Source organism: Anthonomus grandis, chromosome 8, assembly GCF_022605725.1.
Source record: "Anthonomus grandis grandis chromosome 8, icAntGran1.3, whole genome shotgun sequence".
Lineage (NCBI taxonomy): Eukaryota > Metazoa > Arthropoda > Insecta > Coleoptera > Curculionidae > Anthonomus > Anthonomus grandis.
This window is the reverse complement of record NC_065553.1, coordinates 25,946,054-25,959,172: the sequence shown is the minus strand read 5'-3', so window position 1 is coordinate 25,959,172 and position 13,119 is coordinate 25,946,054. Positions and strand designations below refer to the sequence as shown.

General features: G+C 34.3%; 1 protein-coding gene across 2 annotated transcripts in view; it reads left to right on the top strand.

Moving 5' to 3' along the window:
- The window catches only part of LOC126739396 (bone morphogenetic protein 1-like), an 85,409-nt gene that overhangs the window by 30,856 nt on the left and 41,434 nt on the right, over nucleotides 1-13,119 (top strand). For both annotated transcript variants that reach the window (XM_050445062.1, XM_050445063.1), the window contains exon 3: nucleotides 2,886-3,024. In XM_050445062.1, coding sequence (XP_050301019.1) covers nucleotides 2,886-3,024 — 139 coding nt within the window. The remainder of the gene's footprint in view (nucleotides 1-2,885; nucleotides 3,025-13,119) is intronic.

Genomic DNA, 13,119 nt, shown 5'->3' with positions numbered 1-13,119 from the left:
TATGATTACAATTTTATTAAGGTTCTAAATAATACTTTCAAGGATTTTATATTAGTCTATAATTTTACTTTAAGCTAATAACATGATTTTAATTATGGGTCAGTAAATAAAATAGGACTGTAAAAAGCATAGGATTTACTATTAAAATGTCTCTGGTAATTTAGGTATTTTAAAAAATAAGATATTACATACTAACATCCTAGTATCATTAGTTAAAAAGTTAAAAAAACAAAATTAATCTGATTGTGTATCCTAAGTATTAAATGAGAATATTCAAGATTTCTGTTTTTTTGAAGGCATTTTAGATTGTCAAAACTTTTCCTATTTTCTAGAACACTTAAAGATTGTTGTTGTGTTTTTGAAGTTCACTTTTGATTATATGCTTTAAATATTTAAAAAACCAACCAAAACTTTTTCTCTTAATGGACTAAATGACCAGAGTTATCCATAAATGTATATAACTTAAGGTGGATTAAGTCGATTAGGGAAATCAGTTTTTGAGAAGGTTATGTCAATCTGGATGTGTCATCATTTTATTTAAATTGACCAAATAGGTGTTGTGTTTCTACTCCATGTGAATATCATTTCTACTTAAGAACCAGAAAATGTTTGGAGCAAACTCAATAATTAGTGACATTTTTCAATGACATGATTCAATGGAAATTTAAAAAATCTATGATTTCTGTGACTGTCTGGGCAATTCCTAATATACAAACTAGTGAATAAAGGATATTTGCATGAATTTTTTAATCTAGATGAAGATAAGGAAAAGGAAATACTTGATATTTTCCCAGTGAAGGTTCAAGAATTAAAACTGAATTGTAAAAAAAAGTTAAATTGAGAACAGTGAAATAAATATATTCAAAATAGGATTAAATCTATAATTAAAAAATGATATAAAAATGATAATACAATAAAATACACCTAAACATTATTAGAAAATACTTAGGTATGTCATAATTGAAATTTACCTGTCTCCTGCTCTATGTAGTTGCACGACGATTCGATGTCGGGAGATAATCATGAGGCTTGGCTTGTTTTCCACCCAAAGAAAACTTAAAAAAGACAATCGTCAAATACGACAGTTAAAATCTCATTAACGTCACTATTGTCATATTTGATGTACGTCAAAAATAGACAATCAGAATCAATCGGCCATCTTGGGTGGCAGACTATTCCGCCCCGATACATTCAACCTTCACACCGGTAGTTACAACTCTCGAAAAACCGAGTACAGCGTTGTTGCAGTCACCTTAGGAATTGACAGGCTTCTTGGATCCTTGACAAGCAACTCTTCCTAGAAAGAAGCGTCTCAAACATCCTTCTAGGTTGGCTTCTGATGTGACGCTTCTTTGGTAATCTATTCACCAGTCTCTTCATAAATAATTATTTAGTGAGTGCTTGCTCGACACCGGAGGTTAGACCGACGCATTAGATCACATAGAAAGCATAGTTCTCTTTCAATCACTATTTGAGCCGAAGACTCTGCTGTGCTTTCATCGATGACAGATTGATAAGCCAGCAGAAATAAGCCAAGAAAGCTATCCCAGTCTCTTTGATAGCTAGATACTAGTTTAACCAAATACCGATTAATCATTCTATTCATGCATTCTCCCATTCTATCTGACTGCGGGTGTCATGGTTCAATTCTTCAATATACATCCCATGGGTGTCAATTTTGTTAAAGCTATTACCAAAAGTTAAAATTAAAAAAAAAATCTAATTATGTGACTTACATATTTATAAGCTCAGTGAATCCATCATTTTATGTTAACAATGACAGTTTCCAATCTTTTTTCATTCAGCACGGTGTTGCCCATTTACTATTTTGAAACTTTAAACTTTATTTTTTACGTCAAACTATATTTTCCTGAATCTATAATCTAAATGCAATTAGCTGTAGAACACTAGAGAGTGAGAAGAGGTTCTTCTTACTTGCAAACTGCATCAAAATTTTCTATGTTTTCTTACAGTTTTACAAAATATAAGTAAACACTAAAAAAAGTTTCACTTAAATCATCAATAAAAGGCATCTAAATCTTATTGAAAGCAGCCACATTTACGCTCTGAACGAAATCTTTTAAGTCCTGGATGTTTTCAGTAAGCTCATTGATTGAAACTTTGACATCTTCGACAACAGACATAATTTGTAATTTATAAATTCCACATCCGACTGGTACCTACCAGTTTAGACGCTCTCCAATTGAGACCGTCCATCTTAATTAGCTTCTTAATTTTTTTCATGTCAGTCCCATTATCTTAAGGTTTCACCTCCAATACAACACTGCACTTGGCAATCAGTTTCTCAGATTTTTTAGCAGCATAAGCAGCAAGAATTTTTTTTTCGGATTTTCGTGGTTTACGTATCTTTTGCATCATCACAATTGAATGAATCCGTCATCATCATCAAGAAAATTAAATAAAGGGTTAAATTAATCCATCAACTGGATTCCAAAGAAGAAGAAAAAACTTAAATTTTTTCGGCTTAAAAATGCTCTCTCTCCTTAATGGTTGGTCGAAGATAAATTAATTTTTTATTAAAGTATGACTGATTTCATCACTTTTAATTTTACATTAGATCATTTCTTGAATGAATGTTTAATTAAAAAAAAATGTCAATAACTCACCATCTATCCTATAGTTGTTTTTGCCCAGTCTTAAAATAACAATTTTGCCAACCTTAATTGGTAAATTATACTAATCGCACTAAAATGTTCCAAAATAACGTCGCCGTGGCTCCAATTAAAAATTAAGAATATCAGGTTTGGACCTGTTATTAATTATGAAATATGTTGATAACGGGTCGGATAATACCGGTTTAAATCTTACGTTTTTACCAATAATTAATTGCTCTTAGATTTACGTAAATGCCGTATTCATTACAGATGTGTTCCTGGACGATATAGCGATTACATTTGCGGACTCTCGAAGACGATACATTCATAGGGATAGCGAGGACGATCAGGAGAAACACAAACTGATATCTGAGAGTGCCAAGAAGATTTTGGAGAAGAAGAAAATATGGTAAGATTGTTACATTTGTTACATAAATTCTTATCAAAGTACAAAATAAGCGCCTAAGTAACTTAATACTTGTGTATGCCTATATAAAAATATATTATTAAAGAATTTTGTTTATCTTTACCATGTTTGGATTCCAGCTTTTTCTTAAAGTTCTTTAAATGAATAATTTAAGTAGCCAAAAACTACACTACACATACAAAAGGACAAGATATAGAGAATTCAATATAAAGTAGAAAAGATAAACCATTCAGAAATTAGTTGGTAATCTGCACTATAACCTATTATTTTTTGAGTAATAACATTATTGTAATAATGGCCTAAAACTATCAAAATTTTTATGAATATAATTCTTGACCAGCCGATTGAAGACTTTCTGATTAGTTATATTCTTAATATCAGAGGGCATTAAGTTATAAAATTTTGCTTCTAAATAATCTATAAAATGAAGGTTAATTTGCTTATGATTCTGTGACAAAGTAAGATTCTTATGCATATTACTCCTGGTACCTTGGGAATGCGTGATTTGTTTTTCTGAAATATCACTACTATGTACAAAAGAACATACTTTTTCTATATAACGATGATTTATATCGCTAATATTAGAGTTGTATAGTAGCTCAGTTGAGTAAAGTCTATTTTTCTTATAAATTACTTTAAGAATGTAATTTTGTACAACTTTTAACGGTTGAAGAGTAAACTTGTAAGTACCACCCCATACTATTATGCAGTAAGAAAGGAGAGACTCCACTAAAGATTTATACACAAGCAAACACAATTTGTTGCCCAGTATTTCTCGAAGAACGTAAAATGTTTGTATTAGGTTTAGGAATTGACCACAAAGTTAATAAATATGATCACTTCATTTTAAGTATTGGTCAATTATAATTCCAAGATATTTTGTTTTGTTTGTTTCTGTGATTACTTCGTTTCTTGTAGCGTTAACAGTGATACTAGTAAAAAGTGGTCTGCTCTTATTACATAAGGAAAAAGCTATATTGTTTGTCTTTCCATGTTAATCGTGAGTTTCTGGGTACATAACCAATCTCTTACCTGCCCAAAACCCACACGCAAAGTGTTTTTTACTTCTTCCCATGTATTGCGCCTAAATATTAACGTCATGTTATCTGCAAAGCCGCCTATTTGGCCAGAGATTTTTAATTTAAGCAAAGAGTTTATGTATATGACAAATAGAATTGGTCCCAGTATTGTACCTTGTGGCACACCTATGTTTATTATCTCGGGATCGCTGAGGGTACCATTTAGTTTGACCTATTTCACCATATTATACCTTTGGAGTACCTTTTTTGCCAGACCTCTAACCCCATAATGCTCTAACGAATAATGATAACAGCCTGGCGTTGTCGACATCTAACATGAACAGCAGAGCTTTGACAAAATATTAGAATGTTACCAATTGTTATACTACACTTACTTAAATAGTACTTAATTGCTATATCAGCAAGTATGCTGGTTATCGGCTTTACTCCTCCACCTTTAGAGCAATCAACGTCCTCGTTGATAAATTTTTCAAGAACTTTAGTCGGGATGGCTTTCAAATGTTTCTGTTTATGCCAAAGATAAATAACTTATGCTAAGATACATACCGGGTGACGCATCGAAAACAAAACAGAGCCAATTACGGGCAGTCCATTAACTTTTTAAAAAAACGCTCGAACCCGTCGATTTTACTTTCGAGGGGGACACTTAATAATCACAAAATCACTTTCCCATCTATAACCCCCTAAGCGTGGGTGGCACTACCCCTAAAATCTTAAATGGGAAGGGGGGTAGAGTGATAACTCATTGGAAAGGTCTTTTAATTCTCTTTACAAGGGTACTTGGTTTGACGCAATTTAAGTAAGTACTTTTTAAAATTTTCGCATTTAAACCTTAAAAGGGAATTTTCAATATTTTTAATTTATCATAGACTACTAAAGGTACTTTTAAGAAAAACAATGCCAGGCAGTAGGGCAAAACCATCAAGTATTATTAAATTATGAGATAAAAAATGAGATAGCTCTATCATATTACAGAATATTTTGACTTTAAGTCTAGTCATTCAAAAAATTATCGGAAAAATAGATTTAAAAAGAATTTGCTTAAGTGTTAGCTTATAATAAATGTTCAAAATGGCCACATTCTCCATACAATACAAAAGATTTTGCTCAAAGCGTCGTCGCACGTTCTGCAATACTTCAGGCGTGATTTGAAGACACTCATTTCACAAATTCTGCCTTGTAAATCTTCTAACGAAGTGTGTTCAGTCTCATAAACTTTGCTTTTTAAGTGACCCCAAAGAAAAAAGTCTAGAGGTGATAAATCCGGCGATCGTGGAGGCCATTCAATAGCACCTCTTCTTTCCATCCATCGTCCTGGAAACGTCCGATCCAAATATTCTCGCACGAATAACGTCTAATGTGGTGGGGCACCATCCTGCTGAAACATCAATCTATTTTCATCGTATCTGTCATTTTGAGTTTCAACGTTAATTAAAGAGGGAATTGAGACTTGCGAGAATTGAGATTTGGAATTGAGACTCGCCTCTTCAATCAACCGTTTTAATTATAGCTGTCAATGCTGGATCAATGGCCTGTTGTAATAGTTCTAAGTACATTTCACCTGTTAGATTTCCAGGTAAAAAAAATTGACCAACTAAATTATCACCAAAGATACCAGCCCAGACATTTAACTTTTGTGGGTATTGGGTGTGTACCTCACGATACACTCTAGGATTATTGTCGGACCAATATCGGCAGTTATGACGATTGACCAAGCCATTAAGGAAAAAAGAGCTTTCATCAGAGAAACACGTATTAAACAAAAAATTTGGGTCATTAATAATTCGTTCACTCATAATTTTACTAAATCGCCGATCGAAATCATCTTCATTCAGCTCTTGCACAAGATGTATTTTGTACGGATGAAACTTATGAGCTTTTAGAGTTCTTTGGATACTACGTCGACTAATACCTGTGACAGTTTCCAACTGACGGGTACTTAATGTAGGAACAAGATTATCTGAATTTTTAAGTATAAAAGAAATATTGTTGGAGTCTAAGGAATACCTTTGCTGACTAATTATGATATCAAATTGACTAAAAATAAGTGCACAATCCTGAAGGGTGGTTTTTTGGAAGTGAAAACAATTTGTTTTCACTTCCTTGTTTCTGGCGTTTTTGAGCAAAACAGCAAACATTTTTTATAAGTCACAGTGTGTATTTGATAGTTGTTTTGAGCTATAGCATATCGACAATTTACTGGTAACTCCTCCTCAATTGTGGAGTAATTTCTCTCAGCCGAATTAAGAGTTCGAGAGTAAAAACCTATAGGGTGGTCATTTTGGGAGAGTACACTGCCAATAGCGATATTGGATGCATCTGTGGTAAGCTTGAAAGGCTTACTGAAATCGGGAGATTGCAAAATTGGTGAATTTGAAATCAATTCTTTGCATTTTTGGAATGCGTACTTGTATTAGTCATTATTGGGATTTATAGTTGAACCTTTGCGTAAACACTTAGTGAGTGGAAAAGTGACTATTGAAAAAGTGTGAAGTTAAAAAGTGACTTCCCTTAATGTTTGAAAAATTTTCCTTAGAGAGAAAGATTTTGAGAAAATGACGAGGTCGTCTATATATACAAAGCAAAATTTATACAAATATTTACGAAAAACTTCATCCATCATTCGTGGGCATTCTTAAGCCCGAACGGCATACGTAAATATTTATAGTGACCATTAGTTACGGTGAAAGCCGTTTTTTCGATCGAATTCGGGTCCATTTCGATCTGATGAAAACCCTGGGCTAAAGCAATTGCCGTGAAATACGTACATTTACCTAAATTATCCATAATTTCTTCAACTCTTGGAAGAGGCCAAAGTTCGTCCAATGTATCATCATTCAGACGACGATAGTCGATGCCAAGACGAAACCTCTTTTTTCCAAACCAGACTGGGGCTGAATAGGGGGAAATTGATGGCCGGATAATTTTATTGTCTAACAATTTTTGAATTTGGGCTTGAATTTCAGAATTCATAGAAGGGGGATGCCTAAAAGACTTGACGTTTATGGGTCGATCACTTTTTGTGCGGATACAATGTTTTGTTTGACTGGTAAATGAGAGATCACAATTTTCATGGTACAATATGTCCTTAAATTCGTGACAAAGGGGGATGATTTTTGATTTTTCAAGGGGGGTTAAATTAAATCTTAACAATTCTTCTGGAATAATGTTTTTAAGATCTGGGCTAGAGGGGTCGATTTAGATCAATTTGATCCTCGGGCACAACTGTCATTCTTTAATGAAAGTTTATTTCAATATTAGGGGTGGGGTTAGGGATTCGACAAATTCCATTTTTGACTTCGACTAAACAATCGGGAATAATATGGTCGTTTATGTTTTAAGATGGCAAAATAGCAATACCATTTTCTAGATTTACGGGAACGGTTAAAGAGTTCACGTTAAAATTTTTAACGAGGTGTGCTAGGGGCTTTTTATAAGCTAATAAGAAAGGTATTTCTATATTTTTTAGAGCCAATGTCTTGTTTTCATAATTAATAAGTGCTTGAAGGTGCTTTAAGTCTCTTGTACCTATTAAGGCATCAAAATCATTATGCCAGCTTAAAATGCGCATGTCAAATGATTCATGAATTCCTAGTTCTTCTAACTAATTTATTTTTAGATTTTTATTTTCTTTATAGACTCTTTTACAAGCAGTCACTTCAAATGGCTCAAAAAAGATGTTGTTTGGATAGAGATTTGCGATTTTTGGACTTATTATAGAGACATAATTTTGATTTTCAAAATTTTGTGATGGGTACATAAAATCAGAGCTTAAACAATTAGTTGCTTCGTCAAAATCGGGGGGTTGTTCTACAAAATATGGTTCGGGGTTGTCAAAATCTGGGTTAAGGAGGGCGCCCACTGAATCGGATCGGCACGTTCGGTCCGTTCAGTCGGTAACTAGCGCTCATACAATCGACAGAACGAAGACACGACGACGTTTAAAAGTGGTTCGACTATTCGAGCATATAGAAGTATTATGATTAAGCTCCCGTTTAAGCGTTTAAAAAAAAATTAGCAGTTCCTGAGATTCTAAAGAGGATGTTATGATTGCAGTAGCCTGTGCTGAAGTAGAAGCGGTAGAAAAGCGTAGGAGATTTTGGGTACATATTTTTTTGAAAAGAAGAGATTTCGGAGAATATCATCATCTCTTTTGCTGGAGGACGAAGGAATGTTTTTCAAATATGTTAGAATGAAAATATGTTCAGGATGATTTTGTATAGTGTCATGCCTCCGCCCTCTCAACTTTTTGATATCCCACTATTTAGAAAATAATTTAAAGAGGATAGTTGTATCATTACGAGAACTGGTTTTTGCGCCATCTTAAAATTATTTTAGCTGAATTGCGCCTCAACGTTGTCAAATTTTAAAAGTTTCTGATTTCTACTTTACGAGATATAGATAGCCGGCATTCGTTGTGGGACACCCTGTATAGAGTCAAATAAAATAAATTATAACATAACATTGCAACGTGTATTTGAATGCGTGAACTATATAATAGGCTATCTTTTTTGTGTATTTTTGTAAAAACATAAATTATATTCAAAGCAAGAGTTGTACACCATTTAACACCAAAACGAGAACTTTCATACTCGCACATTTCGCCGAGCGAGTTGGCATCCTCAGATAATTACAACTGAGTTTTAAAATCTCCTGATGATGCGAACTTAATAAACAGTAAATAACGAAAACACCGATTTAAGATATAATAAATGACACTTACCAGAACATCCAGTTAATTTGGATACCTCCTCCCAAGCGTTTTCTTTCCTTAAATTACCATGATAATATGTGTTTTGTTTATCATACAATATTCTAAAACTGCGGACAACTTCGATTAAAATTTCGTTTGACATATTTATCAAATCAACGGTTTTTAAAATTCTTTGAAACAGATCCTCACTCTATGCGAAAAAATGCTAAAATAGTCGCAGGCTTTCGGTGCAATCGGCAAAAGTTGCCCTCCTCACAATATGAGATCGTCGCCGGAGAAAACCGAACCGATTCAGTGTGCGCGGCCCCATTTAAATACGTGTGAAGCAAATCCGGCCGACTGTACCGACCGTGCCGAGACGGTCGATGCCGATTCAGTGGACGCCGTGCTTTAGTCTCTACGTTCGTCAATTGAAAATTATTTTGTCTTTGGGGAGGTTGTTGATTTTGGTAAGACATCCTAGAGGGTCCTGCAGATGTGACTGACATAGGAACGGGGGATTCTATGATAAGTTTATGGGTTGGGGCAAATACGTTTTTTTGTCTGCCAAAAGTTTGGGTATTAGTGGGGTAATGTCGGTGCTAAACGGATCGGGGTTGTATCGGTACAGATTGACTAGGGAATTTTTGGTCTGCCGGGAATGACATGGGAGCTAAAAGTGGATTTAGGTGGTGTGGCTGACTAGAGGCTCTAAATGATTGGTTTTTTGGAAAATTATGGTTATTGCGGTTAGGGGGTGTACCAAATAGATTGCGATGCAAAATTGAATTTGTATTTGTAAAGTTCACTTGCGATTTAATCATGTTGTAATTTAAAACGTGATTATAAGCGTCATCAAGTGTATTCGGTTGCTGTAACACGAGTAATGTTTTTAGTGTTTGTGGAGAATTGGCAGTCAAAATTAAAACTGAGGTTTTTTCGACTTGATTAGGCAATGCGATTTTTGCGCTGTAATCATTGACCTCGCATTGTATTTTTGCAATTATTCTCTGCACAAATGTCTTAAGCCTATCTACAAATTGTAAAATATTCTCCGTGTGTCTAGAAATTTTAATGTACTGAAGCTGTTTTAATAAAATTTTATATGTAATAGGATCGCCGAATTTATTTCGTAATGCATCCTTTATTAAGCGCCAGGAGGTTAAATCAGGCCTAGACAGTAAAAAGTCTCTAGCTTTATCTGTAAATTTAGATTTTATTGCTGCTAAGACTAATTTGTTTTGATCAGCATTTTCACTATCGTGAAGAGAAAAAAATGCATTAATTGAGATAATGAAACTTTCTAAATGGCTTTGTTCGCCTGGAAAAGTGGGTAAGAGTGATGAATGGAATCTTAGGGTTTCCATATTTAAGTCTAAAGGTCTCAAAGTGTTTTCTACAACTGATGATGAATTTTCTTCGGAACTTAAACTTAAATTTTCTAGAAGCTCAGCTAGTTCTTGTGAGTCTAAAAAACTTTAGCTTTGTCTTAAATTAAGATTTGAGCTTAATCCTAAAAACGCTCTATTTTTTAACAGGATTTTTTGCAAACGGTTAGAAGGACTTGATATTAAGGCAATTCAGCAAAAAAAGAAAAACTTACAGTATAGGCATGGATGAATCCATAAAGACTATAGAGGTGTTGCTGGAATCACTAATAGGTCCTCCTGATTGAACGTCAAGACTGCTGGGGGAAGAAGGGCGGCAATAACGTCGGCGTCGTTCTCTGCCTGGGTGTGTGGTGGCGGTAGATGCACTACAGGATCGCTCTTCACTACGCTCACTAGGCACTGGATCACACGATCACTAAACGCACTAAACTTTTTTGCACTTATTTCTTCTCACTCCTCTCAGTAGGACACTCTGGATGCACGTCCACAAGGTCGGCTATGATTTAAAAATCACCTTTGCACAACGGAAACACCGATAAAGGGCATAATCACAACTATCCTGTTCGCAGCGCCAATATTGATAACAGCCTGGCGTTGTTACTTTAAAAAAAACTTTATTTACAAAAAACCCAATAACTTAAAATTAATGAACATCTAACATGAACAGCAGAGCTTTGACACAATATTAGAATGTTACCAATTGTTATACTACACTTACTTAAATAGTACTTAATTGCTATATCAGCAACTATGCTGGTTATCGGTTATTAATAACGTATTTAAAAGGATGTTGTGAGGAACAGTATCAATAGCAAGATCAATAAAAACAGCTAGGAGCTATGCATTTTTTACCGTTGTTTAGGTTTTTAGTGACTTCTGATGTTACTTTATATACAGTGCGAACGTAAAGGTTGGAATAAATTCATTTAAAATTCAGGGGTATGTTCAAAAAAAAAAACGCTCGGACATTTCGATTTTTATTTTTAACTGCGGGTTTTCTTACTATAATTTTATGTATACAGGGTGGCCCAAAAATAAGTTACGGTCATCAACGTAATTTTTTTAAATGTAAACATCTGTTTTTTATTTTAGATTTAGGTTCTACATCAAATTCTAAGTACATTTCATGTACCATGTCCTATACCTAAACGCGACCGTTGACGATTGAACACAATAAAAGGCTATTTTTGGAAGAGTTATTTATATCAAGCAAGAATACATAAAAATATTTTAATTAATTTATTAAGTGTTGAAAATGGCTGCCACGAACCTCTTGGCAATATCCCAGTCGATGCTGAAATTCTTGTAAAACGTTATCGATAACAGAAGGTTCTATCAATCTTATTTCTTCCGTTATTCTAATTTTTAAGTCTTCAATGTTGTTTGGCCGATTAACATAAACTTTGGACTTAAGATACCCCCACAAAAAAAAATCTAAAGGAGTCAGATCCGGCGATCTGGCCGGCCATTCAATTGCACCCCTCCGACCAATCCAACGTCCAGGGAAAACGGTATCCAGGTACTGGCGCACGGGACGAGTGTAATGGGCTAGAGCTCCATCTTGCTGATACCATAAGGAATTATCTAATATATCCGGGTCTTCTGGATCGGGGTATAAAGTGGCAAGGCATGGAACCAAGTCATTTTCTAAAAACTCTAAATACCTCTCACCATTCAAGTATCCTTCAAAGAAAAAGGCCCTATAACCCTGTTTTCAATCACCCCCGCCCAAACATTTACTTTTTGAGGGACTTGGCTGTGGCACTCCATCATCCAGTGCGGATTTTCAGTAGCCCAATATCGGCAGTTTTGCCGGTTTACACTACCATGAAGACAAAACGTTGCTTCATCACAAAATACAATTTTTTTTGAAAATTGTGGATTAGCATGGCACAAGTCCATAAGTCTCTCATAAAATTCTAAACGCCTATCTGGGTCATCTTCATTTAGTTCATGAACCAATTGAACTTTGTAAGGGTGCCATTTATTTATACCTAAATACTTAACGACGGATGTCTGGGATATCTGATTTTCTAACGCAATATTGCGAGTCGTTTTATGGCAATCTTCTTCAACTGCCAGCAAAACATTTAGTTGCTTCTCTTCTGATATACTTGACCGACCTTTCGTATAATTATCCCTGACATGACCCAAATCCCGATATTTCTGTTCTATTTTACTGACAGTACTTTGAGATATACGCGGCCTATCAGGATACTTGGCATGATAAATTTTACAGACTTCCATCTGAGTGCGCATCCTGTTTCCATAACCAATCATCATCAAAATCTCTATTCGCTCTTGCTCACTAAGACGTACCATTTTTTGAAATTTTAATTTTATCTTTTGATAAACTTAACACAAGCAAAACTTTGCTTAAGCATCTAAATCAAACTAAATTCACTCAAAATTATTTGATGTCAACAAATTGTGACAAGTTAACAATCAAAAACACCAACCATAAATGTAAATAACCAAACAATAACTGATAGGTTGCTTGATATAAATAACTCTTCCAAAAATAGCCTTTTATTGTGTTCAATCGTCAACGGTCGAGTTTAGGTATAGGACATGGTACATGAAATGTACTTAGAATTTGATGTAGAACCTAAATCTAAAATAAAAAATAGGTGTTTACATTTAAAAAAATTACGTTGATGACCGTAACTTATTTTTGGGCCGCCCTGTATACATAAAATTATAGTAAGAAAACCCGCAGTTAAAAATAAAAATCGACATGTCCGAGCGTTTTTTTTTTGAACATACCCCTGAATTTTAAATGAATTTATTCCAACCTTTACGTTCGCACTGTATAGCATGTGCTATATATAAAGTATAGTGATATCCTCTGAAAAGCCAAAGTGATTATCTGATAAAACTCCAAGTAAATTCAAAAACGTTTTTAAACGATCTTTAATGCATTTTTCTAAAATTTTTGAAAAATTGTTTATTA